Source organism: Folsomia candida, unplaced genomic scaffold, assembly GCF_002217175.1.
Source record: "Folsomia candida strain VU population unplaced genomic scaffold, ASM221717v1 Fcan01_Sc002, whole genome shotgun sequence".
Lineage (NCBI taxonomy): Eukaryota > Metazoa > Arthropoda > Collembola > Entomobryomorpha > Isotomidae > Folsomia > Folsomia candida.
The window spans coordinates 1,342,583-1,370,328 of record NW_019091194.1 but is presented as its reverse complement, the minus strand read 5'-3'; the positions used below and the strand labels follow the sequence as shown (position 1 = coordinate 1,370,328).

Sequence of the window (27,746 nt, the reverse complement as noted above, 5' to 3'; positions counted from 1 at the left end):
GTCAAAAGAGAGGAACGAGTCAAGCGAGAAGGAGGCTAAAAGGAAGACTTGGAAAGGAAGAAATCGTCTTCAGTCAGTGAAGGAAGATTTCGTCCCATGAAGAAGGATGGAAACGTGGGGAGAAAATGTGGCAAAGTAGCCTTTGCTACAGGGAATCGAAGGGAAGATGATGTTGCAATCCTATTCAGGCAGGAAGTAGAATAAGGGCTCGATATTATTTATGTAGGTATTGCGTTGCTGCAAAGGGTCTAATCCGTCCAATGCTGAGGAGTGAAACTAACTGGTTACTTTTTCGAGTTTCTCATACCAACTTGCAATTTTTAGAAGGAGGCTTGGCTTATATAGTCGGCATGGCTGTTTGCCTGTTTGTGTGTCCCTAGCTTGGCTACTATTCGTTCAAAAGTAAAGTCCTCAAAATTTTGTAAAAGGTCAAATAGTCTAAGTTAATCGTATATCTGAAAATTATTGGATCAAATTTTCAAAAACTGGTCGAATAAATGCGAAAATGAGTGACTATTTTTAGTGTTTTTGGTCAAACGTAGATAAATATTTTATTGTGTCAAAACCTCAGCTCGGCCCATGCAAAGTAATGGATTTTATTGTTGAGTTCACTCCACTGGTACTGCCTAGAGTCGAGTTCATCCAGGTGAATAAGTTGGATTTTAAGAGAGAGAGATGGACGGACAGAAGAAATGTAGGTCCAGTCCAGTAATGATGTTTCAGTTACGCTTGACTCTCTAATAACAGCTACTTTATTTACCAAGGAATACGTACTTGAAGGACTGAACACTTGGTTTTTAGAAGGGTATGAGAAGAATGACTCGGTTTTTAGCGTCGGTCGGCTAGAAGAAGGCGAAGGGATGCAGGATGATGATGATGATTCTGCTGATGAGAGAGACTGCCTGGTGACATGACATGACGTTTAACACGGAGTTGGACATTATCTAAATATCTAAATATGTACGTTGTACGTACGTAGGGAAGAAATCCTGGACTGGAAGGTTCATTTTTTTACGGGTGGGTGGATTGGATTAGATATGTCTTAATTGATGTGGATGTGGTAGCCTCCTTCGAAAATTTTATTTTAAAAAAATCATGCAAAAGATAATATATATCTTTGTAAAATTTATGTTCATTTAATTCTGCAAAACGCTAAAATCAAAAATAATATATGAAAATTTAAATTGACAAAAACTTCGAAATTTTTATGATTGGCGTTAAACACGTAAAAACAGTACTTTCTTATAACTTTTTAACAAGGCCAAGAAGAACAGGCCATCAACAAAGGATATATTTTATTTTGAAAGATTGTTATAAATTTTTTATCGTAGGAAACGTCAAATTTCCATACTGTGGTCATATATATTTATGATCTGTATATGCGGTACCACTCGACAATCTATTAAAACAGATTTTTTATTATTATAACTTTGACATTTTAATAATTGGCGTCAAACTTTGCAATTAGTAATATTTTTCAAAAAAAAAATCTCCACATGTGTAATCCTTCAAAAAATTCGATGTATTTTTACCCAAATCTAAAAACGACAATGTTTTTACTTGAACAAAAAATACTTTTTTCTCCCCATAATAAAATTTATTTCATACTTGAAATTTCACTCCATTCAGCAAGTCCTACTGTTCCAAGTAGTTGGACTCTGACTGAAAAATATGTGGGGAATGTTGGGTTGGTCCGGCAGGTGAGATGTCATCCTTTACAAATTATAAGTCTTCCGTCACATTTATTAAGTAAAGACCGAGCCGAAGCCCAAGTTTTTCCTACACACGACACACTCGCATAATGCACCTCCAAGCAGTTTTATGTCCCTCATGTCATGACACAACAACAAAGTTTCAGCTTCATACCACCACACCACCAGGAAGACGAAGAAAGATGACAAATCACCCTTGTTGCATATGTCTAACCACCACATGAATTATTATGAATGAATGAATGAATAGGCACGATCCGCCCAAATTCTAGGGAATTATAAAAAAACAGAATTAGAGCTAATCTAACAATAAGTCACGAGTCAGTCAGTCAGAGCTTTGTCATTTTCATTCGTCGTTGTCGTCTTCTTCATTCCGTGGCAAAAATTCCGAAGAAGAAGACAGCTTTTGAGGAAGAAGAGATAAATGTCCATCTAAAATATTTTTGTGGCGTTTTTCATGTCCGTGACCTATATTAAATTGTGTATGTCCAGTTTTTCAGGCTTTGTTTAAGGCAAATTTTGCAAATTTAGCAAAATATTCATTAAACTCTTCTCATTTTCTCCGTGGATGGACCTGAAAAAAACGTGGCTAGTCATTTTTATGTCGCTTTTCCTGCCCGTGACTTATATCAAATTATGTACAGGCTTTGTTTTAAGCCAATTTCTGCACGATATTCATCAAATTCTTCTCATTTTCTCCGTGGACGGGACTGAATAAAAAAAGCGTGCTTTAGTTTTATCCGAGGGGAGTGGAATGACTGATGTGGATTTGATTTGCTACGCTGTGTCAGTAGCGAAATGTATGTTCGAGAGGAAGGAAGTCGAGCCCGGAAGCGAGGGCACTTGGTTCTTCGGACCCTCAGCTAAATAGTAAGCGCGACGATGACGTCCCTCCATTATCCATGCCTGAGCGACCCCCTCCATCCACACCCACTCAATAAGCTCTGGGGGACTCTATTTCACTTTAAGACTAGTAGGGACAAAAATTGTATCAGGATGAATGGCAAAAAGTACGTATTTTGTGATATAAATACAGGGTTGGATAAAAATCTGCACTCTCTCCATCCACACCCACTCAATAAGCTCTGGGGGACTCTATTTCACTTTAAGACTAGTAGGGACAAAAATTGTATCAGGATGAATGGCAAAAAGTACGTATTTTGTGATATAAATACAGGGTTGGATAAAAATCTGCACTCTCTCCATCCACACCCACTCAATAAGCTCTGGGGGACTCTATTTCACTTTAAGATTAGGCCCAAAAACTGTATCAGTATGGATGGATGGATAAATGGCAAAAAGTATGTATGCATGCATGATACAGGGTTGGATGATGCTAATGGGATGGAAATCTGCATCGATGCATCCTATTATTATTATCGTCATCACAGAGAGGCATTTATTACGCACTTCACTTCACTTTTACTCCCCAACCATGACATTCATTGTATTGTTGCAAGAGGAAAACGTGACGCGATCCAATGCAACATTGTATGGCATCAAATATATAACGGAACGCACGTTACTTGGAGTTCATGCATTTAAATAACAACGAGCCATCCGTAATTTATTGAAGAGTCGATTAATTAATTGATGGTGAGTGAAAGTATGATTCTTTTTTTTTTGCTGGATCAGCAGATCTTACAATTAGCTTGGTTTTTGTCTCTTCGAAACTTTCAATATCTTAAATCGTTATGAAAGTCTTTAAAAAATTGCTAACGACGCGATTCCTTGCAATTTTTTGCAATTTTTTTGCACTAGTTGAGTCTCCTTGTATTAGTGTCATTTCGTCATCTTAATTATTATTAATGTTGACATTTGACGTAAAAAAAATTCGGTAAGCCTGTCCGATAACTAATACTTGTTTCTTGCATATCAACCAACGCACGACATTTTTTCCCCCAGATCCTCTTGGCCACTTTCCAACCTGACTTGCGACGAGTGACGGATGCACATCACACATTTAGCAAGTTTACAACCATGTCCATCCATCCGTATGAAACTGATGGTTTTTCATGAGATGGATGGATGGATGTCGTTAATCATGCAGTTCATTAAGAGAGAAACTGGAAAAATATTGTAAACTAAATAAATGGTCGACTGTTATTACACAACCAAACCACAAGACCAATAATAAGTATGTAATGAACGATATATCATTGTGTTGTTGCGTCACACACGTTGCAAAACCATTACTTAATATTGACACGAGACAACACCGGGACGATTAGCAGCTTGGTTAAAGACATGTGGTGAAATGTTTCGGACACGGGTTGCTTTCGGGGCGATAAATATGTGGAGTACTTATTAAGTAGATTCGGGCTACTTTGTGTGAAGACTTTGTCCGTCCGTCCGTCTGTCTGTCAGTAGGATAACGGGAGAACGGGTTGAGATAATCGAGATCCGTTTGCGGCATCATAGATATGACCCCAGGGGGAGGATCCTATCAACTTTTGGGGTCAATCGGACCATCCCCTCGAGGTCAGGGGGTGTGGTTACATAATTTTCTGCTTTCACCATATTGCTATATTTGTTGTACGGTTTATTTTGTACAGATTTTGTTTTACATTTCATTATTATTTACTTAGTTTCTGCGGGAAGATGAGATTTCGTTTCGTTTCCCATCACATCGTGTTGGTTTTCTTCTTTTCGTGTGGTAGTAAATATTGGGCGAAGAGGAGTTGAATTGTAATGAGGGTGTAATGAGAGAAACCGGTCTTCCCCGTCTGCTGCTTCCAGAAGCTGAAAGTGTTCACGTAAATCATGAACCTCGAGAGAGAAAAAAACTCCCCGTCCGGACAAACAAACAAATAAACCAGTCATAACAATAATCCGGGCAGCCGGATTTATTTATTTGCTTGCTTTGACCGAAAACTCTGCGGTGGTGCTAATTTATGTCGGGTTGGTAGCAAAAGCGAAAGCAGCCATCATCTTACTAGTCTATTTGTTTCGTAAACATGCAAAATTTCAGTAACTGCTTCCACTTTTACAAAATTTAGTTTAGTCTCAAAATTTCCAAATTTTTACTGTGAAACATGAAGTTAAGTAAATGTTACACATCTTATTAGACCATTTGTTTCGTAAACATGTAAAATTTCCAGTAACGGCGTGAACCTTTACAAAATTTAGTTTACTCTCAAATTTCTAAATTTTTACTGTGAAATATGAAGTTAAGTAAGTATTACCCATCTTATATCACATTTGTTTCGTAAACATGTAAAATTTCCAGTAACGGCGTGAACCTTTACAAAAGTTAGTTTACTCTCAAAATATCCCATTTTTTTCATGAAACATACATTCCCATGTCAATCAGTCGAGGCGTGACGTGCCGTAAAATGCGACGACCTTCTCTGATTGGAAATCGTTGATGATGCAGAGAGAGGTAAAAATCCCTACCTGAGATTAATTAAGGATTCGAGATTATTGGACTCCATCCATTAATTGGACAAAGACCAGTAGCTGGTCTGGTCTGGTGGATGGATGCAGATGGAGGAGCACCTCTCTCTGAGAATAAGAAGACCCCGACGGATGCTCACCTCCTGCTGACATCGACCAAAAACCACATAGCGTTCTTCTTCCAACTCTTTTTTTCTTACTTTTATTACGCAACACAGCGATGGCCTGGAAGGAAGAATTAGTGGAGATACAGATGGATTCGATATGCCTTTTAATCGGGAGGGACGGTGTTTGCGCTACCGTGTTACATTCCTGTCGCTTAATTATTTATATTTGTGAGAGAGATGCGATTTGATGAGAATCTGATCACTCTGAGATGGAACGGATGGATGGATGGATGGACAGAGATTTAATTGAGTTTTGCTTCTGTCCGGTGGTTGAAAAGTAAAGCTGACTTGAAGCCTTGACTTTCTCAAGAGATAAATAATTATGATGGGAACTTATCTAAATTGGAGTGATTGGAGATTTCACCGAATGATTTATTTATACAAGTTTCGAAATGGTTTCGAAATGTCCATCTTGTGGTGATTTTAAATATGCGAATTGCACATTTTAATCGTATTGACGTCCAAGTTTGACATTTTTTGCAAAATAACCAACAAAATACTAATTAGATTTCGACGTATTCTTTACTCAAAACATAATTATCTGATAATTCGTATAGAAAATCGAATCCCTTATTTTAACCTTATTGACGTTAAACTTTGAAACATTTTGGAAAAACCACCATTTGCAAAATATAAATTATGGGATAAAGTTCAATTTGATTATAGAAACCTTTATGATCTAATAATTCACATAATAAATCAAATCCGAAATTTTACCTTATTGACGTCAGTTTGACAATTTTTGCAAAAATACAGTGCAAATTCGTCATATATTTTGGTTCCATCTGATAATTCATGTATTAAATCGAATCCCAAATTGTAACCTTATTGACGGTAAAGTTTAACATTTTTTTGCAAAAATTCACTTTTACTTGCAAAGTCTTGCATAATTTGCACCTCTTTTTTTTTCCTCCACGCATAGTACAAAACCCACTCAATCGAGAGAGGTGGACATTTGAGCAATTTATGACGACAAATGCATACACTTGGATTTGATAGTTTTGCTGGTGTGGTAAAGTAAATATGTGTAAAAAACAAACTTATTTTTCATGATGCTTCCCCAATCTCACCTAAATCTCAGCCAGAACCTCATCCCATAAACAAGGAGGAACTTCTTCTCCTTCTCCCACCCGACCAAAGTAATTACTAATTTGCATAACTGGCCAAGTTAGTTAAGCACAAGTTTAAAATGAATCCATAATCAGGTATAAAAATTAAATAACGCCCCGTCTCAATTTTCCTATCATGAAGAAATGCATGAATTAGACTCCCAAAAATTAAAGTGAGCCTTCACTTCTCCACAAATTGGAAGAAGTTATTAAAGTATCGTCATAAATAAGGAAATGAAATGTTTGGTGTCTGGTGTGAATTGGATGCACAAATATTTGGCTAGGCCACGCTAAATAAATTATGATTAATAAAAAACGGAGTGAAATCTTGAAAATAAAAATAAAATAATTGATTATTTATATTCATGGTCAATTCGATTCATATCCAATCCACGAGCAATAAACGATCACGACGGGGGGATTTGACCCCTGATCTGGGAGCAGGTAAGTAAAATGTAATTGGCTTGGCTGGAGGTCACCGTTATCGGTCCTGTTTAAGGAGCTAGTGTCAAAAGCGAGGCTTCCTTTGAGATTCCTTAAATGGTTGGTGGGTAGTGAGAAGTATTGGTGATTATCACTGCCCTCCCACGCATATGATTTTCTGTTGGTAATCAATCACTTCGTCACAATGTGCGAATTTGGACAATGACACTTGAATGAGATGGATGTGAAAAAAAATTGGGAAATGCAGTACGTACGTAAATAGGATGGATTAAATATAATAAGTTGCGTGTATGTACGTAAGTATATCCAAAAACCACGTGCTCAAGGTGTACGTAGCCACGCCATCAGTGGCCGCGGAAGCTTGAGGGGACAGAGGGACAATGTCCCCACGGTTGTCCGATGTCCCCATCATCTGCCCATGTTATACAAACCCCTTCATCCCCTATCCTACAATATTAATGTCCTCACAGCTTCCGCGGCCACTGCACGCCATGCATGGTTTAAGTCATTAATTAGCTTAATTTTTTTAATGGGTTCGATGTGGAAGTTTTTTTAATTGTATTTTTTTTGTTTGGCCTGTGATGTGACGCGATGTAGGCAATCAATCGGAAGGCTTGGCGACTGACGCAAGTTAGTCGACGATGATCTCAATTTAGCATTGTTGTTGTGATAATAATGACGAGATATCGAGTGGTTTTGAGAATAATGGAACTTTTTCGCTACTTATATGGTTATTTCAGGGAATGAAAATAACATCATGATTTTTATGTGACACTCGAGATAAGTTAAGATGGGTATGTAAAATTATACTATTTGCACTGTACTCGTATGCAGATGAGGGATCATCAATTAGCGGAGTGAGTGATAATTGTGATAATTTTATGATATGACGATATTACATAAATAGGACGTGGGAATAGAATTTGCTGCATTCGAGGTTGCATAATTGGTTTGTGAAAAAAAGTGGTGGAAAATATTAACCATACAAAATGCAGATTTCCAGTAAATTGTCCATAATTTTGGGGGTGGCAGTCCTACTATCGTCAGGAAATGGTAGGAAATAAATTTTTATGAAAATTTTTAAATCAGGAATTTTACTTGAAATTATTTTATTTTACAGCCCAATCACCCACACCTTCGCCAGATTTCGATGTAAGATTACATAACTTTCCCCTCAATTTTAGAAAATTTTAAATTTTCTCAATTTTTGAAAGTTACATGAATATATTTCCCCAATAGTGTCCCTCCTTTGACGACTCTATCCACCCCGACCCTCGCGATTGTTCGATGTACTTCGTCTGCACGAACGGTCTCGCTTGGCATGAATCCTGTCCCCCTGGCTTGCTCTTTGACCCCACAATTCTCGAATGCAACTGGCCACATCTCGTCCAATGTGCGGGATCCGGTCCAACCACCACCGTCAGAACGACGGTACCTCCTTCACCAACCACCACGGCAGCCCCACCATCCTCCGGACCCACAAACCCACCTCCCTCCACCACCCAAGGCCCCACCGACGAAACTGATCAACCCTCCACGACACCCGCTCCCACTACGTCCGCCCCCATTTCCACGACCTCACCCCCCGAAGGGTTCGAATGCCCCACTCTTGACGGCACTTTCCCCCACCCCGCGGACTGTAATGCTTATTACGTCTGCGAGGGCGGTGTCCCATCGGTCGCCCACTGTCCACCTGGACTTCATTACGATCCCATCCTGCAAGTCTGCAACTGGCCGGAAGATGCTGGATGTCAAGTTCCTCGCCTCATTTTTAAGAAACATTAACCCAACATTTGCGTATAAATATGTACATAGTTTAGTTTCATACATCAACTCTTAGTTTACTTTAGCACGTAATAAATGGAGTTTAAATGCGAAAATTAGCCATTAAACGTTACACTAAATTTTGATTTGCCATGCTAAAAGTGGATGGGAGACAAATTTCAAAACTGCAACTGTACGATGATGACGCAGAAGTGGTTTGGTTGTCGTTTCTGAGCGTCCTGCTGAGGTGAGACGAATTTTATCCCGTTCCGGCCTCCATCATATCATATCATATCGAAATTTTGGTAATGTAGCATGACCGAGGGGGATGGATGGATGGATGGATGCATGTCCACGTAGTAATAATAAAGTGTTGCAAATGAAATGTAGCAAAGGGGTGAACCGACACAGGAACATCAAAACTATATAGATTTTTGAAATCCCTGTACAAAACTACATCTAAAACGAATACACAAAATTCGACATTTTCGACTTTGGCGTCGTCTATACGGTCATGCAGCGATCGTACGTCAAAACTATGTCGAAAATCCCCACCTAGAACTACCTCTTAAACGACCAATACGAAAAATATGACACGTTATAGACCGTTGGTGTCACCTCCCTGGCGCCATGACCTTATGACCTACAACGCCCTTCTTCTAAATCATCCGTACCTTAAAAATTAGAAACACTTTGGCGAAAACGGCATTTCAAAATTCGAATCCATTCAAAAGTTATCATGGATACGGACAGACAGACGAATAGGCAAGACATTCCCATAAAGGGATTTCCCTTACTCTTCACCCCTTAATGAAACAGTATCGCGTGAAGTGGACAGAGACACATGTATCGCATCATGTCATGCCATCCAAGAAAAAAGAAGAACAAAACGGATCGCTAAATTATTAAGTGGACAGACACCGAGAGGATATATTTATGTGAATGTGGTGGCTACACGGGCAAATTAAGGGGACAAAGTAGTCAGGATTTTTCCCAATTAATACCTCCGTCCTACCCGTTTGTCATGTAAATTGTTCCCTTTCAACCCAGGAACAAACGAGGACATGCAATTGAGGAGGAGAATGGGATAATAACGGACCACTTGAAAAAAGTGCAATGCCAGCCAGCCAACTGTACGTAATAAATAGGAAAATATGTATCTCTTAACGTAACGTGGGTGTTTCTATGTGGGGAAGGCTAATTTGTGGCCGTTTTTACTGCAAAAGGTGCAATTATTTTGGGACAAGGGTAGGAAAAGTTTGGCAGGCTGGGAGCACCTGGAGAGAATAACTTTTAATAAACAAGTATCGTTTATGTGTAATTAATATATGAGAAAATTTGAGTGATTTGCATTTTTTGGAAAAATTTGACGTTGTTTTGCACATTTTTAAAGAAATTGAAATTTCAACACTTGAGCTAAGATCCTTTCACTTCCGGCTCTGGCCAAGAAGTTGGCATCATAATTTTCTACTTAATTAAAGCACACATAAGCATGAATTACCTAAGATGAGAATTAAACTAAAAATATTGTTAAACTTATATTTTATACATTTTTCTCCCTATCCTTTTTCTTTTCCTCCCACGGGAATACTTCGCAAAATTGAATTCATTTCCGGTCAAGGAGCATTTGGCATCATCATCATTCATCCTCTTCTCCTACCTTAAAAAGTAACCATTCCTTCCATAAATAAATTTCCATTCTTCTCTCCCGATTTCCTCAGACTTTTTGGAAACATTTATTTCATATTCTTCCTCTACCTCCTCCTCCTCTGAACTCCTCCTTTCCTTTCCTTCGTCTCGGTCTTCCTGTCCTGTCGTGTTGTTTGTTCCTCGTTCGTAACACCGGTGGTGGTGGCAAGTCTCGAAATAATTAATGAGACCCTGTTGGAGAGGTGTTATGAGAAAGTGACCAACTGTGAGATTTTAGAGTGTGTCAAGTGGGCAGAGACATCGCCAATAAATCACCAGTCCATTGAGCCCACTTACACCTTAAGCTACGTACGTACATACACTTCTCCTGCCTCCATTCAATTTAAGGTCCACGCCACAACCGACCGACCGACCACGCAGAATGAAAATGAACATGCGATCCCGACCAGAAGAGGAAAAAGGACTTTTACAAAAAAAAATCAATCAATTCCAACTTTGACACTTTCTTTTTCGCCTTTAACTTGACTTATCGAGAAGAAAATGCAAATAGTATGGAGGAAGAGGAGGAGGAATCTTTTAGGAAAATTAAGGATCCCATTCAAACCAAATTTTTGAACCACAAGCAGTCAACCAGCCAGATGGACGACACTGCTGGTTGGTAAAGTTTCTTTCTTCTCTGTCATCAATGATGACTCATCATCATCATGGCAGAAGCCAAGTCAAAGTCGATTTTTCCATTAGTTGGTAAAAGAAGTGATTTGATTAATTATGTTGCAGGCCAGCCTTCCTCACTCACCTTTTCTTAAAAGTCATGTGTAGCCAGTCATGCAAAAAGTTTTTTTTTTCTTATTAAGTATTTGTTGAGGACGAAATTATGTTTTTCAGAAGTTGGATTTGCATCAAGTGAAGGTGACGCGAACTTAATTAATTTTTTAAAATGAAATGAGCAAAGGTTGGTTGGGATAGAAAGAAAATTTGTTTCCAAATTGAAATTAGCATTTGGCACGAATTATTTTTTAGGTATGATTTATGACTTGAAAAAAAGTGCATGCATTAATGTTCGATTGCAATATTGGTTGGTTAAGTATTTGGGTATGCGTTTAATAGTATTGATTTGAATGGTGCGTGCATGTCGTGTTTGGTGTGAAAGAGGGCAACCCTTTGGCAGTTTGTCCATTTTTCATGTAAAACCATAAAGTGCACGAAACAAGTAAATACATAATTCGAGTCAGTAAAATCGGTAAAATGCACACTATTTCGTAAAATGGATGACTGAGACTGATGGACAGAGAAGAAGACAGTGTCGAATTCGTGCCAAAACTAAAAAAATACACTTTTCCATTCTCCTCAAAAAAACACTTTTAAAAAGTTAGGAAATGTTTTAAACCTGAAAATCAAATTATGTATGAAAGAAGAAAACTCATGTATTTACTACCAAACTCAATTTCCATTTCGTTCCAAAACGTTCCCAGAATTTAAACCTGTAGATAACCAACCAACTCTCTCTTTTGATGGGGAACTAGCAATTTAATTTTTGCTAACTTTTCCCTCCCTCCTCCTGTTTTCCTTCAGCCAAACTAACTTTTCGACTTCATTGAAAGATTATAAATTGGCTGCTGGGTGGACTGAATGGATTTGTGTGTGGTGTGGTCTTTACAGAGAGAATAGAGACGAGCCCCCCTCTAGGGACGTTGGGAAGTCAAGTCTCAAAGTCAACCTCCCAAGAAGTGATTAAAACAAAGGTGCCCAGTCGGAGAGGACGTATGAACGTAGGACGTTGATATTATTAGTATCAGCAGTAAAGCAGGCGGGCAGACTTATCATCATCATCCTCGTCATTTCATTATATAAGGTCGTGGTAGGTGGTGGTGGTGCTGGGAGATTTGCACTAAATAATAAAATAAAACAAAGTTGGTCGCGGACAAAGGGACCAAGCAGGAGCTCTTATCGCCCTCGAAGAGTTGCATACAAATGAATAAGGGGGGGCTGTCCATAAACTACGTAATGCAGGGGGGTCGATAAGGCTCTAATGAATTTCAATGGTTCGAGGCAACGTTTAAGGCTCTAATGAGATCGTAAAGGGAGTCTAGAAAATCGCGATTTCTCCATTACCTAATTTATGCACGGCCCCCTAACGAACAAAGACAGGGCAACAAAGTTTTAAGAAATCTGAAATCTGTTCCTGAGGGATGTTAGTTTCGTGGATGGAATTTTCCTCAAGTTTTCCTCAAGTCTCTGATTCTGACACTTCCACTTTCCACTTCAATTCAAACTCCAATCTGAACCCTGCATCTTTATTTTGAGAGAGAGAGAGACGAAGCAACTGAACCAGGACAAGACAAACCAGACATGTCGTCGTCAAGTCGAGTTAGATCTGAGGAGATGTATACGGGTTGGTTGTTGGAAATAAGTTTTTGGGGAGGGGATAAGGTATAGAATTTTTGGGAAATTTTCAAGAAATTTAACAAATTTGTATGGGGGAAAGCAAGCAGAGTCTACTTTCTCCATGGTGGTGGTGACTATAGGAGGGAAATCTTCTCCCTCCTCCTCCTCGTAATTAGGCACTTGATTAAGAAAATAATTAGATTTTGGCTCAAGTTGCGTCTCAAGTGATGTGAGGGAGGAGAATCGTCAACATACGCACGCAAGGACAATAAAACAAGCACTTTCTCCCAAATGACATCAACTTTGTTGGGATAATATCACAAGATCAGGGCTAAAGTTCATTTTGGTTGAGAGGAAAAAGCTACAAGTGGTAAAGAAGCAAGCACGAGACGACTTCTTGAACTTGTTGAACTTTTCAGAAATTTTAACTCTTCAAAAATTTTACAGTAATTTAATTTGTCAAATGTTAACGTCATTTCGGTTAATTTTGCAATATTGAATTAGATTGTAACAAAATTAGATATTGAAAGTGTCCTTCGCCAATCATTTAGTGTGATTTATACCAAAAAATGCCTTAAACTTTGACTTTTATCTATTTAAATAACGAGATAAAAAGTTATGCCTCGAATTAGTCAAGCTTGTTATTCAAACAAATGTCTCACACTTATCATCTCTCCCAAGAATAATAAATAAGATACACGTTGCATAAATATTTCCTTTTTATTATAGTACCCACGCCTATAATTTAGTTTAGTTTTCGTCCTTCTTCACCCTCTCAAAGAGATGAATGTACTGTTACATATTTCATTTCCCTTGGTCGTCATCGTCGACGTCGTTCCAGTCGTCAAGATGTTAGAGTTGTGTGGGTTTAGTAGGTAGGTAGGCAGATCGACCTAACTCCTCTACCTGGCTACTGACATGGACAAAGTGCCAGTTTTGGTGAAAGGTTTCATTAAGAGTATTACGAAACGAACCACCACCTACGACCAAAACCAAAGTAGTGCTTCCTCAACATCACCACTGTTTCTCAGTCGACAGAAATTAATGACAGGAGAGAAGGAATCCAGGAATTTCCTGTCAAAATCTAATGGAGAAATGCTTCAACCTTTCTCCCTCCCTCTCCTCTTCCCACCTTATTACCCACACATAAATAACTTGCATATAGGCTGTGGCGTACAGTGGCCGCGGAAGCGGTGGGGACATCGGGGGACATTAACATTGTAGGATGGGGGAGGGAGGGGTTTGTATAAGATGGGGAGATGATGGGGACATCGAACAACCGTGGGGACATTGTCCCTCTGTCATCACCCCTCCGCGGCCACTGCTGGCGTAAGAAGAAGTGGCTTAAATCTGGGAATAAATTCCTAAACTTATTTTATTTCCACTAATACATAAATAAGAAAACCAAGAAAAAAACAAAAATTCCCCTCTCTCCTTGAACTTGGTAGAAATCAGTCCAGAAATCTGGGAATAAATCCCCCCGCCTATTCATAAGAAAACCAAGAAAAAAATCAAAATTCCCTTCGCTGGGTGAGAAGTTGAACTTGTTTTGTTGGTGGAAATCAGTCCAGAAATTGAAACTGAAGTGGTGTTGAGGACTAATTTGTAAATTGGTGTAAGAAACCGCAAAGGGATGCATTGCTTGGTTTGGTTGACTAATGTGATATTGATGAAGCATGAAGGAAGAGTCTGAGGTGAGGAAATCTATTTACCACCTACCCATCCATCCTAATTACTCACTCATCCATCGGCCTCTTTTTTTCTCCGCTTCTTCGACACAACTTATTACGATTATTATTATTATTATAAATCCAATCCAATCCGCTATGTAAAAGTTAATTACAAAAACCTTCTTTCCCAACGAGAAGAATAATACGTGTGAGAGGAGAAATTGGAATGAGAAATTTTTCAAAATCTGAAAACCTTGATTCCGTGAAATGCATGCTTTAATGTGGTGATGATTCTCCCAATTTTGGTAAATGAGTAGTCTACTTTTTTAGGAAAAAAAGTAGGTAAAAATAAAATTATAACATTTTTTTTCTCTCTCATTATAATCGATTATTGCTCTCATCTCATCTCGCCTCACCTGAACTATTAACAGTTTATCTTTAATTGATCACAAATTAATTAGTTGATCTCTCTCATCCTGCTATACTTTTTGCTTTGGAAATCAAATCAGTGTCCGTCTGGCGTGCCAACTCAAGCAAAACAAACCACTTCATTCCCGACTTGGTGGAGTGGAACGACGAACGGTTTTGATCATCGTCATGGTCATGGAAGCAAGTTATAAAGTCAAAGTCGGGTTTCCCCTCCCCCTCGAGAAGTAGAGAAGAAGAAGTTAAAAGATGACCACTCAGATATCACATAAGTGACATGGACATGGACGGAAAAAGGAAAAATAGTAGTAGACCGACACAGCCAAACCAACATCATCTCCTCATCATCATCATCATTTGGGTGGAAATGACTTATCAAATCAGAAGATCTCGGCAGTGGTGGTGGTGTGACTGACAACGGAGCGACCCTATCGCCAAATTGCATCTCAGAGTCAGTCCACTACTAAAAGCCGTCATGTCCAGGCAAGAAGAAGTCAAATCGTCAGAGAGGAGAAGAACCAATCAATAAAATGTTTATGAAGATCCGACGATCGATGTAGAAAATGCTGATCTTTTTTTCTTCTGGTGAGAAGCTCATCAGATGTGTGTGTGCATGTACCTGTCTCACTTTACATGTATACATACGTTATTAGTCAACCTTGACCAGTTTTGTCTCACTTTTTGAGACAAAAAGCTACGCGAAAAAGGCTACTAAAGAATGTCCTGGTGGGTGAGTTGACTTTTGTAAATTGGCCAATTCAATTTATGTATTTCTTCATGAGAAGACAAAGCACAGGGAAGAAGAAATGTCGTCCCCACTTGACTCCATTCCCATCATTGATCCATTTAAGTTAGCTATTTAGCATGGCATTCCATTCTAAAGAAGTAGCAAAGCAAACGTAGCAGTGGTTTGGTTTGGTTTGGATTGGTGAAATGAAAAGAAACATTTTACTCGGATTTTCCATCCTAGAATAAGAAGAAGAGACAGGTTGGTTGCTTGTTGAGAAATGGATTTCGAATTTGAACCGGTGGTAGTGGTGGTGGATGGATGGATTGCTGTGGGATTAATCAGAGTGAAGTTATAGAAGGTGTCAACAAAATTAATGAATTAGAAGGCAGCAGAATATATAAGGTGATTCGTAATGATGGTGTCGAACAGCAGGGCACTCTCTTTCAAAAATGGGGGAGCTCTCAGCAGCATGGGGGCTTCGACTAACTACTTTTCTATATACCTTTCACACACAGAGAACACGGTACCAGCGACGACGAAATCATGAAGAAATATATATAAATACTTGTACCACTACCACCGAAATGGACGCTTTTTAACGTCACAGAGTACTCTCTCTCATCTACCAACCAAGCCCCAGCAGAACCGCATGGAGTCACATAATCCTCTAATTATAATTTCAAAGACAGAGAAGAAAATCAATGTGACAACGAAAAGAACGGTTTTATACGGTGGTTGGTGTTTGTATATAAGAAGAGTTCCACCACCACCACGATACAATGCATAGGATTAAGAGACGACATTAGATTTAATGATATTTTATTATTAAATTCCAGAATTTGACTGACTGCAGCTTAATGATTTGGTTGGTTTTATCTTTTATGTAACAACAATATGAATGGAATGGTGTGTAGCAAGACACACTTTTTTTAAAGTGATGATATCATATCACTTTGTGACTGACTGATAATATTGTCATTTCATTATTGTTTGTTTGTGTGTGGTAAACTAAAGCTCGGTCTATTATGTTAAAAATTATGATAACAGGGTAAATTACGTCATCTCGTGTATTTACATACAGTAATTAATAACAATGGTGCACATGATTATAAAACATGATCACATTCTAATTAAGTACGACGACAACAAGGACAGGACAGGACAAGACGTCAAGTCATAGTTTGGTTTTGTAGGTTTAACAAGAAGTGTAACAGTAATTATCATTATGAAGTCTTCTACCATACAACCATAACATGGGACGGAGCTAAGTTATCATTATGCACACGACTCTGTGGTCTGGGGAAGGATTGAATAGATTAATTCTAAACAAACTAACAATTTTTTTCTATTCATGTAGAATACATAACTTAACAGCAGGACTAATTGCACAAACAAAAAACAAAGAACTCAACAAACAAGGTAGTAGTTTTGATCTGTATAAAACTACGGAGACACTGAATTGTCAAATGCTCAATAAATTATTATAACACAATAATGACAGTAATTAGTGACTAAACTGAGGAGAATGATAAGTCAAAGAATTGAAATGGCAGGATATTTTGTTAGAAGTTTTAGTTTGGTACTATTTTTTGGTTTGGTTAGTTGGGGATTACGAGTATTTAAGTATTTGTGGATTGATTTCTTATTTAAAACCATATCAAAGAATTTACTTGAGAAGAATTGTCATCGATAACAGGATATCGTCTTTATCATCCCACTAAAATATTATTATTATCTGCTTTTGTCTTTAATTGAAATTGAGTGAAAAACTGAAAAATCACTTGGCTAAGATTAGGGTAACCAAATACATATTTAACATAAAGCAACTTATGTATCTGATGAAACAAAATCTTTAAACATCCTTTTTAGCCTTCCTTCCACCTTTTTTTGTTGGACTTGTCGAAGGTCCATTGTTAGCAGCCTGCTTTCCCTTTGGCGAAGCCTTACCCCCACCACCAGAACTCCCACCTGCCTTGCCACTCCCAGAAGATTTCTTTGCACTGGCGGAAGATTTTATCCTCTTGTTTGCAGGGCTGTTCCAATACCACACCATTTGCAAAGCGATCATTAGATTTACTCCGGTTGCTGCGAGATAGGTCAAAATTATGGTTCGGTCCCCAGTTTCTTGGATAGAGGTGAAAATTCGGGCTACAGATCCTCCCAGCAGCATAAATATCGTGATGGCAGAAAGTTGACCGGTTGATTGGTTCTTGTAATTTGTAACGGCTTGAATCAACTAATGGTAAATTATGAAAAAATAATTGAAATTAGCTAATTGCATCTTAACGGATCGAATATGATGTCATATCATTAAACGTAAACTTGTCCAACCTTGCTAACAACGATGACCGGAATTGTCGCAGCTTGCATGGACCTCAAAGTGTCAATTGGGGTCAATCCGGAAACAAGACCGTAAACTGAGGCGGAATATGCCACCAGGAAGCTGAGTGGCAATAAAGCGCTTCCATGATTGTACCAGAGGACGAGCATTGCCACAATTGCGGTTTGTACTGCCAGAAAACATGCCTCCCCCCATGCACTGGAATTAGAAAATCGAAATTAGACATAGATACTTACAAATTATTAAAATAAATGTCTGTCATTACCTGAACGGGTAGCCGCTAACAAATGAATACGACAAGTTTGACGTAATTGCAAACAATTCCAAAACAACGCTGATAAAGGTGATCCCAGCTGCACTTTTTCCTCCAAAAATTTTTAGAATTTGGGGAATCTTTACTGCAAATTCGTAAAACAAACCCATTACATTACCGTTTACGAATTTCTGCATGCAAAGCAGTTCATAATTCAAAATTCTCTTTACCCATCAATGATCCAAGAATAATTCCAAGACCGAGTCCCTTGCTCAGGGTGTACTTGAAGCAATCCTCTGTAAATTGTAAAAAAAGTCGGTTTAAAGGACTACCACAATTCATTAAATCCAAATTTTAGATCCCAAAATAGAGTCAACACCTTATTTCCGCTTTCAAATTCTGATAAGCACTTACCATCAAAGAAGTCAAAGTTCACAAAAAACCGTTCGAAACACTTTTCCGCGACGAGATAAGGAGTCAATACTTGTTTCATGTAATCCAAGTAGATTTCTGGGATGACACCTCCTTCCCCCACGCCCACATTTTCACCCCCACCAGCAGCATTGCCACCCGACATGGTTAACAAGTCAAGAGTTTTAATTAGTGTAATTAGTAATTAAATCTTAATTGTTGACTATTTAACATTAAAGTCAAAATTGAGTTAGCAACACAATCTGTGTGATTTGTTGTGTGCTGATTTGTACACCTCGACAGCCGACAGTTGAACTTCGTGCCACCGCGATATCAAATTCCGTGTTTTGTTTTTATTTACTGCAGATGAGAATTATTTATTCCGTCTAGGCTGAAAAATTTTGGAAATTTTGAACTTCAAAATTTGAAAGTATTTTATAGTTTCGCAAAGGAAACTTTACACTTCACGGGTGATAAGTGGTTATCAAGAGGAGGAAGAGGTGGGGAAAGATGGCAGGCAACTTTTGGCAGAGTTCTCATTGGTAAATTCACTTAAATAAATTAACTTTAAACTTTAAAGTGCAAAATTATAATTATCAATTGAGTTGTTTAACACAGCTTGTAATTTTGCTTTAAAAACAACTTTATTAATTGATCTACTTATTGTATGCTTTCAACAGGCAGCAATGGATTCTGGATAGATGGGACGTAGTCCGTGACAGGCAAGGGGATTTGTCACTATTGACGGAGGAAGAATACCAAAAAATTTTAATATTCTTTTGCAGTTGTGCGTAATTAATATTAGTGATCTATTTAAGGCTAAATCTGTTCATAATTTTATTTCCTACTCTCGTTTAGTCATGCAATCCTTGGGAGAATCATTAAAATTAAGACAGCAAGTTATATCAACAGCGATCGTTTATTTTAAAAGATTTTACGGTAAGTTGGTATCGCTTTATAGGATAGGATAACCCTAGCCGAATATTAACGTTTCATTTTTGAATTTTCAGCACGAAATTCTTTAAAATGCGTGGACCCATTATTACTCGCACCGACAGCGGTTTTCTTGGCTTCTAAAGTTGAAGAATTTGGAGTTATATCGAGTTAGAATGTTTTTAATTAATTTAATGTTGTGGACAATGATAAGATTATAGCAAAATGTTGTATCGCACTTCTAGATTCAAGATTGGTCCAGACGTGTCATCAAGTTGGTATGTTGGTAAAAAAATGCTAATAGCTAAAAAGCTAATTTAATTAACTAGAGTAATTGATGTATTTTTATCCTACTTGACCACAGTGAAGAACAAGTTTAACTACGCATACAGCCAGGAATTTCCCTACAGAACGAATCACATTTTAGAATGTGAGTTTTATCTCTTGGAGAATATGGATTGTTGCCTCATTGTTTATCAACCTTATCGACCCCTCACACAATTCATCCAGCAAGATTTGGGGCATGAAGAACAATTACTTCCGACGGCTTGGAGAATGGTGAATGACAGTTTGAGGACAGATTGCTCACTTTTATACCCGCCGTATCAAATCGCATTAGGTAATCACAAATAAATAGATAATACGACTTTGACATAAAAGTCGCCACATAAATTCATTAACGATTATTTTTTTGCTGCAGCCTGTTTACAAATGGCGTGTGTCGTAATGCAGAAAGACTGCAAAGCCTGGTTTGCCGACTTGAACGTGGACATGGAAAAACTTCAAGAAATTAGCAGATACATTCTCAGTTATTACGATTTGTGTAAAAATTACGATGAAAAGAAGGAAATCAAGATGATTTTGGATAAAATGCCAAAACCAAAATCGCAACCGAGCAGGTAATCCGTAAATACACACCGGAATTTGTATAACACAATAATTCAATATGTATGTAAAAACAAGTAGTATGTGTAGATTTGTATGTGGTTGCTTGATAATTTTCAATCGCCAATATGCACATCTAAAATCTAACTACACGATTTACTAACGATATTTTGAAAAATGCTTAATTGCTGTGGTTGTTGGTGGTGGTGGGGTTTGAAGTTAATTTGTCACTTGATTAACTTCAATTTCTTCCTCTTTTCTGTTTTAGTTAATGGTTGGTTAAAACAAACAAGGCAAACGTATGTTTGTTGTTGCTGTTCCAGACCTCCATCGTCAATGGGCGATCCGTCTTCTTCCGACCAGCAAAATCATCAGAATCAAATGACACTCAACACGGGATGACTATAATAAGCATGAAAATTGATACGAGTCGTGCTTTCTCCACCCACCTCCCTTTCCCAAAGATTTCAAAAACTACGGTGCCTGATGATGATGATATTTTCGAGGGTTAACTGGTGACATTTCGATCTATTTTACATAATAATATATTAAAACCTAAACGTGTTACCGAGTAGCTGATTTATAATAACCGATATGTATTTGTGGTGTTCTTAAAAAAATTAATTTACTTGTTAGCATAATTTTTAAGAACAGTTGTTTCAATTTAGTTTTCATACATTAAAGTTATTTTCTTTATTTCGAACTTGAAATAAAGTAATCGTAATCTCCAAAATTTCCAATATGACAACGAGTAGCAATTTTCTATGCCAACGGACCAATCAAATTTATGCATTACAGAAAAAGTTGTAATATTTTTTTGCAGCCCAAAATTTATCCGAGAACTGATTCATACTCAGCATAAATACTACTGATAAGTTACTGATGATAAACGCAACATGCATTTAGTAAAGTATTAGAATTGGATGACAATAATCTAAAAGGATGGCCATTTGGGGTACAACCACTAACCGAGCATCAGCTAAAAAAGTTTACCTCGTCATTGGAGTACTGTTAGTGCTGACTTTATCCGGATCGTTGGCGTTTTTTTGGAATAAATGCAAGTCTCTAAACTTTGAGTCATGAATGTTATATCGTGGTCATTCTGGACTGAAATTAATTACTTTGATCGGTTTTACTATTTTCAGACTACGATGACTACTTTGGTGATGATAATGACGATGATAATGACCCCCCTCAGGAATTGACATGTGAAGAGATTACCAGAACACGATCACTGGACGAGTACTGGGCATGTAAGTCGTATCATAAGAGAAATCAATTTTTCTTTGAATTTCTAACCAAGTCTTTGCCAGGTTTGGTCTTCGGTCCGACAAAGTTCCTGCTTCCGGAGGTCGATAAGGAGACGGTAGTTCCAGGAATATTTCCCATTCCGAAAGAAAAGAAGAAGAAGAAGCGTTCAAAACGACAAGCCTCGAGATCACTGCACGGCCCGTATCAAATGATAAATAGCGATAACTACTCATTGACGCTTACCCCTGATTCAAGTAAGTTATATATTACAAATCCAGAATCTCCTATGGTTCATTACTATTAATATTAATACCAAAATATGTTTTGTGTCCAGAGTATGGTGGTGTGCACAAAGATCCAGCAAACGATCCCTACTACCGCTCCTCTATATACGTATTCAAACCAGTTCCAAATGTGAATCAGAGACCTCCTCCGTGGTCATATGTGGGTCATTTCGGTAAGAGTTTCCCTTTTTATTGTAGAATCCGCCACACCAGAAGTTGAAAATACATTTTTCTGCTAAATGCTAGGAAAAAAGGAGTGGCATAATTTGGAGTTGGAGAAATTCATAGTTCCGGTAGGATTTGACGTTAAAGTTTTCTTTATACTAGAAACCCTCTTTGATTATAAAATGATACAGGTAAACAAAAACTTGAGCACCAGCAATAAACTCCTCGTCGGCGTATTTTCTGATTTATGGGACGAATGGAAACTTCTGAACGATACTAAATTTAGAGACGCGTTCTACAAGGAATTAGACCAAAATGAAAGATTCGGCTTAATTTATGCTTTGTACGAAGTACCACCATATACCAAGTTCATTCTTCCGTTGATCATGAATGACAACCCCTTCACAGACCTAAATCCAAATGCGCGTGTACTTACGAATAACGTGCTTGACGATGGAAATCCACAAACTGGCTACTATTCCTTGTATGAATTTATAAATATCTACTCTTCTTCACATATCATATTATGATGTATAAACTGGCTAATTAATTAAACTCCTTAGTATGCGATTTTACGTTCAATCTCGCCCACTCAAAGAGGACATCGACGCGAATACACACCTCCTACCCAAAACCATATACAATAACGGTCGATTGAGGGTGGCCATTCCAGCGAATTATCAAAAATTCATATCTCTTCTGACAACGCTAGATTCTCCATATAGCAAAGAACATCCCATGGGATATATTGATAAGTTTGTTTTGGAAGCATTTAAAAAATTCGCTGCTGCATTAGGCTTTGAATACGATCCTGTTCCTGGACCAGACGGGAAAATACAAAGCTATGAAGCTTCATTAATACGATGGATTCAATCTGCTATCATAGCCGACAGGGAGGAACAGGTCGACTTCGAGTCAAAGTTTAGCTTGCCCGTGTTTCCAAAAGAATTTCCAATTTGTCGAGATAAGGTATGTAGAAATTTGGATACTAGCGTATACTAACTAAAATCTGACCAAATCGGGTCATTCTAGGAACAATCACCTCTCGATATCAAAACGGCTAACGCCATCCAGTCGTCGCTAACGCCGTACAGAGTCCTAAATGGGGAACGCATGTGCAGATTCCAGATGTTTCTTCCTCCTGATGGAACCAGCCTGCGTACTTTAGTTTTAATTATACTTAATTGGCTTATTCGGACGAAAAATTTAACTAATTTTGCCTCCATCAGTGACCGTCCAATTTGAAAATTCCGGCAGACTTGGAGATTTTCCGCTTGAATTGAGGGGGGGAGCGGTACGAAGTGTCCCACTCTATCTTGAAGCAATGCACATCAGATACGGGACTGAGGAGGGGAAAGGTTCTGAACATCGAATTAATGGGAAAGCGTGAGTAGAACTATATATGTAGTAGTATGTCTATTAGAAAACAAATTTTGAAATTTGGGAACAAAATTTCACATTTTTTTTTGCCAGGTTTGACATGGAGCTTCAACTGCTTTTCTCGTATGAAGGACTCTCTACCAATCAACCCTACTGGTTCACGCTGACCCGTCAAATCTCTGACCTCTTCCCATTTAGAGAGAGACTCGTCCAAATGATATCCATATTTGTGAACGTTGACCACGTATGTAGAAACTTAAAATAATATTACATACATAAGTAGCAATCAAATATAATCCATTTGAACCAGGACATGCAAGACGATGATCCAGACTTATTACTGTTTGAAGGCCTGGTTCAAGCTGTATACCACTATCGGGCTCAACTAGAAAATGATCCAACGGCCCTAGGTAAGCTTAAAATTTTTGTTTTCACCTGATATCCTAAAATCATCTGAATTTCTTGCATTATAAGCTTTCTAATTACACAAATATACAGTCAAACATCCGAATTATATTTTACAAAATATTTTTTTACATGCCAGGAATCCGTCGATGGAGATCAAAAGATTTCGTTATCCGATTGAACGATTTTTTCCCAAAAAATAAAACTTATTACACGTATCGGGGAGGATTGTGAGTTGTTCTTGGTAGAATTAATTAAACTAATAATTAAATAAACTAATCAATAACTTTATCCTCAGGACTTTCCCCCCTTGCTTCAGTTACATTGTCTGGTCAGTTTATGAATCTCCAATCAGAATTTCACCCAAGCAGGTAAAACTAATTATATAGCTAACATCTCTGATTAATTTTTACAGTACTATTTTAATCCCATATGTATACAGTACACCGAATTCAAACTGTTGCAAGCACCTGCAGAAAGATCAGGATTCATGGCAGGAAACGTTCGAACCCCCGACGATATTTGGTCACAAGAAGAGCACGAGCCCAACATCCTTCCTTCGGAACGGTTGCGTCGAAAAGAATTGAGAATTAATCGTGCCGTCCTAAAAAGTTTACACGCGAGTAGCACCAATGATTCGGATTTCTACGATTATTTTAACGATTATGATGCCGCGTCGGTACCAAAACAGTCCTTGTTTGTGGTAGCGTTTTGCATTTTTTCTCGTAATTCGTGTATAATTTTGTTGATATAAAAAGATAGCAATGTTCAATTGTTCGTAGAAATAAAATCTGAAAATTTATTTTCCCTTGACATACATGTATACATATTAATTACCAAATGCAAAGGAAAATAATTATTATTCACGCTAAATAGTAGTATAATTAATTTACAGATTCATCCATGTACCACTTTTAGTTTAGATATTTTAATTTTTTCATCTTTACTGGGCCTAAGATCCTTTAATTGCTACTTTATTACGTTAGATTCACTACTTTTTTGTGTAAATTTAATGGCATTGGTTCCACATTGGTTAATATCAAATGAATAATTTGCATGCAAATCCATGAAAGAAAAGTACAGCTATAGCATTAACTAATAGTAAATATTATTTTATACCGAGAGTAGAATACTTTATACCACACCTTATTGTATTATATATAATTAAGTATTATTACAAATTCATTACACTGATGCTGATGATACCGGTAATCTATAATTAATTTAGTTACTCGCGTAATTAATTATGTATGTACATATGTTGTCGTTCCTATACTCAACATTTTATTGATAAGGCCGTTATAGAGATATATCTAGATCAAAATAAATTGTGCCGATTAAGGAAAAAAATCCACAAAAACTAGGTAAAAAGTGACACAGATTTAAACACAATAGGACAATTTTTATCTATTTAACAGGACAATTAATAAATGACTAAAAGTACGAATTATTCTAAAGAAAAATTCATCTCCAAATAGGGAAAAAGATTAGATGACGCTTTTTTACATAATGTAGCTTGTTGTGTAGAAATAGACGATCTTTAGGATTAAAAGTTTAAAAATTCCTCCATTACAATTATTTTATTCCTATAAGTTCGTGTGCATTCATTCATAATATTGATGATGGATCTTGATAAGTTGATGCTGCTGATAATCCTGCCATTTTACAACCAGACGATAAGTCCCGGCTTGGTTAATCCCCCAATTTGACAATTGATTGTGTGAGTTTGTCCGTTGAGGACAAAAACAGCGTCGGCCGACGGGGTGGCAAGATATTTGCTGAAGAGACCTTGCGACGATATGGACCGGGGAGGTGACCTCCAATTTGAGTCGCCAATGATGGCACTGACACCAGAAACCATCTCGACTTTCCCTGTGGAGAAAGTAAATTCGGAAACATTGAAGTTTTTTTATGTTCCCTTAGCTAGAAAATTGAAATTGTATACGGATTTGGGGTCAGTACCTGACTCTAAATCTACAAAGAGGACGTCATCCTTGTCCACCGAGCTGGCGTAGAGATCGTATGTGTGAGATCGTTGGGATGGAAAGAAGGTCACGTCGCTAATGTTTAGAGATGTCTTGACATCGAAAGAAAATTCGAGTCCGTTCTCTAGAAATTGGGAAGAATTAATTATGTAAATGAGTAGGATTTTAAAGAATGATATAAATTTATTGATTTAAAACGCTTTTATTCTAAGGCGAGACCCAAACGTAACCATGCACCCAAAAAAAATACGTGCATGGTTACGGCGAAGCCATAGTATGCAGTTAAGTGCCCACCTCAAAACAGTCAGATAAGATTGTGAGAGAACCATACGTCGTAGAGACATACGGTTTCGACCAATGGGTAGTAAATTCTGTGTAGTATTGTTTATAGATCTCTGGGCTTAATCGGTTCATAACTTCATGGTGTAATTCTCGTTTTAGTGACTTTTTTTCTGTATCTCAAAATATTCCGCTGAAAGTGAAAAATCGGCAAAGGGGAATCGAAAGGGCTTAAAAAATTATTAAGATCATTCTTTATGGTCATGAAAATCGGATGTAAAATGACGAAGTTATGGAGGTTTGAAATTTTTAAAATTCAGTTGTTACATGCATAGCAACTTAGGGAAAGAAATTATTTACATGTAAATGATGTGTAAATGATTATATAAGCCCGAGCTTATATAATCGTCACGTCCGTCTGTCTTTCGATAACTCTCTCAACCGTTGACCAATTTTGACCAAACTTGGTACAAACATGTGTCTGGGCAATGTAACGACCTAGTTAGAAGATGGGTTCGATCAGAAAAGTTTTGGACCGGTAGGGGTCATATAAATGGGTTGGGTATTAGGCACCAAAATTTCAAAATTGTGTTAGAAAGCTGAAATTTGACATAGAGGTTGATAATGGTTTCTAATATAAAGTAAAATTGTAATAATTTTCATCTGGAAGGACCCGATGGGGTGATACATACAGATTTTTAAAATTCATCCAATCAAGCTGAAATTTGGTGTGGGGATTGCTAGTTGCAACTAATAGAAGAATATGAATTGAAATTTAAAACATTCTTATCTGGAGCGACCCATACTGATTTTTCAAATTCATCAAATCGAGCTGAAATTTGGTAGATACATTTGTAATGGCTCGTAATGGAACAATATGAATTAAAATCTGAAAAATTTTCATCTGGGGCCCTACTGGGTGACCCATACGGATTTGTTTTAATCGTCGTATCGAACCGCAATTTGTTACATATGCTGCCCATTTCTACCAATCTAAGAATGTGAATTTAAATTAGAACCATTAGTTTTTATTATAAAAATGTTGATGTGCATTTATGATAAAATTTTGTGCAAAAAGTCTAATTGGGTGATAATCCCAATCTTTTCCTGACTCGGGCTATGCACTGTGGGTTTTTAATGGGAGTTAAAAAAATTGTTCACTTAAAAACTCCAAAATAAATAAATTTAAAAAAATAAAACTAAGGCGAGAGGCGCTATTACAAACACGAAACAAGCCCTCCCACCAACACCCCCGTCTCGCCGTGGCCCTATTAATATTTTTATATCTGGGGAGTGTAACCATAATTTATGATTCAAACTTTTAACTACAAATGTAAACTGTATTTAAGTTAATAAATATTACAATTTTATATTGCATTGCACTTTTAAAGCCTATTATCTGCAGTTCTTAATACATTACATTTACATTACAGTTACATTAATTTCAATTTAAACATGTTAATCAACAGAGTCCTGATAAATATATTCTTAAAAACCCCGAAACACTTATGTAAAATGTTTGATAAAATATGTATAAAAACATTTTTTAATTAAAGATGTTTGATCAAAGAAAACCTATACCTTAACCAAGATCCTAAAGTTTCAAATCTATCCGTATTGTAGCTGAAAAGTTTGGAATATACCCGGTTCATCAACCGTCGTAGAAAAAAATGAAATATTTACTTCTTAAAACCAACTTTTAACGTAGGCAATCATATGAT

The 27,746-nt window shown here is 37.4% G+C and overlaps 5 protein-coding genes across 6 annotated transcripts in view; 3 read left to right on the top strand and 2 right to left on the bottom strand.

Annotated features, from left to right (window-relative positions):
* Positions 1-7,720: 7,720 nt before the first annotated feature.
* On the top strand, positions 7,721-8,713 carry LOC110844473 (peritrophin-1). Its single transcript, XM_022090685.2, has 3 exons — positions 7,721-7,881; positions 7,949-7,980; positions 8,068-8,713. Exons 1-3 carry the CDS (start codon positions 7,818-7,820, stop codon positions 8,611-8,613), a joined length of 642 nt encoding a protein of 213 aa, XP_021946377.1. The 5' UTR covers positions 7,721-7,817; the 3' UTR covers positions 8,614-8,713.
* A 7,542-nt stretch (positions 8,714-16,255) lies between these two features.
* LOC110843160 (mannose-P-dolichol utilization defect 1 protein homolog) lies at positions 16,256-18,760 on the bottom strand. Its single transcript, XM_022089105.2, has 5 exons — positions 18,462-18,760; positions 18,278-18,343; positions 18,060-18,192; positions 17,785-17,992; positions 16,256-17,689 (listed from the first exon to the last, which is right to left on the bottom strand). The coding sequence occupies exons 1-5, from the start codon at positions 18,622-18,624 to the stop codon at positions 17,306-17,308; spliced, it is 954 nt and encodes a 317-aa protein (XP_021944797.1). The 5' UTR covers positions 18,625-18,760; the 3' UTR covers positions 16,256-17,305.
* Positions 18,761-18,819: 59 nt separating this feature from the next.
* LOC110843161 (cyclin-C) lies at positions 18,820-21,009 on the top strand. Of its 2 annotated transcripts, none has more exons than XM_022089106.2 (8): positions 18,820-19,000; positions 19,139-19,245; positions 19,317-19,397; positions 19,469-19,561; positions 19,637-19,669; positions 19,756-20,010; positions 20,092-20,290; positions 20,600-21,009. In XM_022089106.2, the coding sequence occupies exons 1-8, from the start codon at positions 18,969-18,971 to the stop codon at positions 20,676-20,678; spliced, it is 879 nt and encodes a 292-aa protein (XP_021944798.1). In that variant the 5' UTR covers positions 18,820-18,968; the 3' UTR covers positions 20,679-21,009. The 2 variants fall into 2 exon arrangements, with proteins under 2 accessions (XP_021944798.1, XP_021944799.1); XM_022089107.2 differs by having other exon boundaries at positions 18,821-19,000; positions 20,545-21,009.
* A 148-nt stretch (positions 21,010-21,157) lies between these two features.
* On the top strand, positions 21,158-24,574 carry LOC110845350. Its single transcript, XM_035848208.1, has 14 exons — positions 21,158-21,333; positions 21,422-21,529; positions 21,590-21,781; positions 21,862-21,984; positions 22,058-22,104; positions 22,168-22,460; positions 22,540-22,945; positions 23,009-23,135; positions 23,206-23,362; positions 23,450-23,600; positions 23,667-23,766; positions 23,901-23,991; positions 24,060-24,132; positions 24,204-24,574. The coding sequence occupies exons 1-14, from the start codon at positions 21,219-21,221 to the stop codon at positions 24,513-24,515; spliced, it is 2,295 nt and encodes a 764-aa protein (XP_035704101.1). The 5' UTR covers positions 21,158-21,218; the 3' UTR covers positions 24,516-24,574.
* Positions 24,575-24,992: 418 nt separating this feature from the next.
* LOC110843780 (follistatin-related protein 5) overlaps positions 24,993-27,746 on the bottom strand; it is a 114,710-nt gene continuing 111,956 nt past the window's right edge. Inside the window, exons 23-24 of the mRNA XM_022089813.2 lie at positions 25,724-25,870; positions 24,993-25,633 (exon numbers count right to left, since the gene is read on the bottom strand). Of these exons, the coding sequence (XP_021945505.2) occupies positions 25,425-25,633; positions 25,724-25,870 (356 nt within the window). The 3' untranslated portion in view covers positions 24,993-25,424. The remainder of the gene's footprint in view (positions 25,634-25,723; positions 25,871-27,746) is intronic.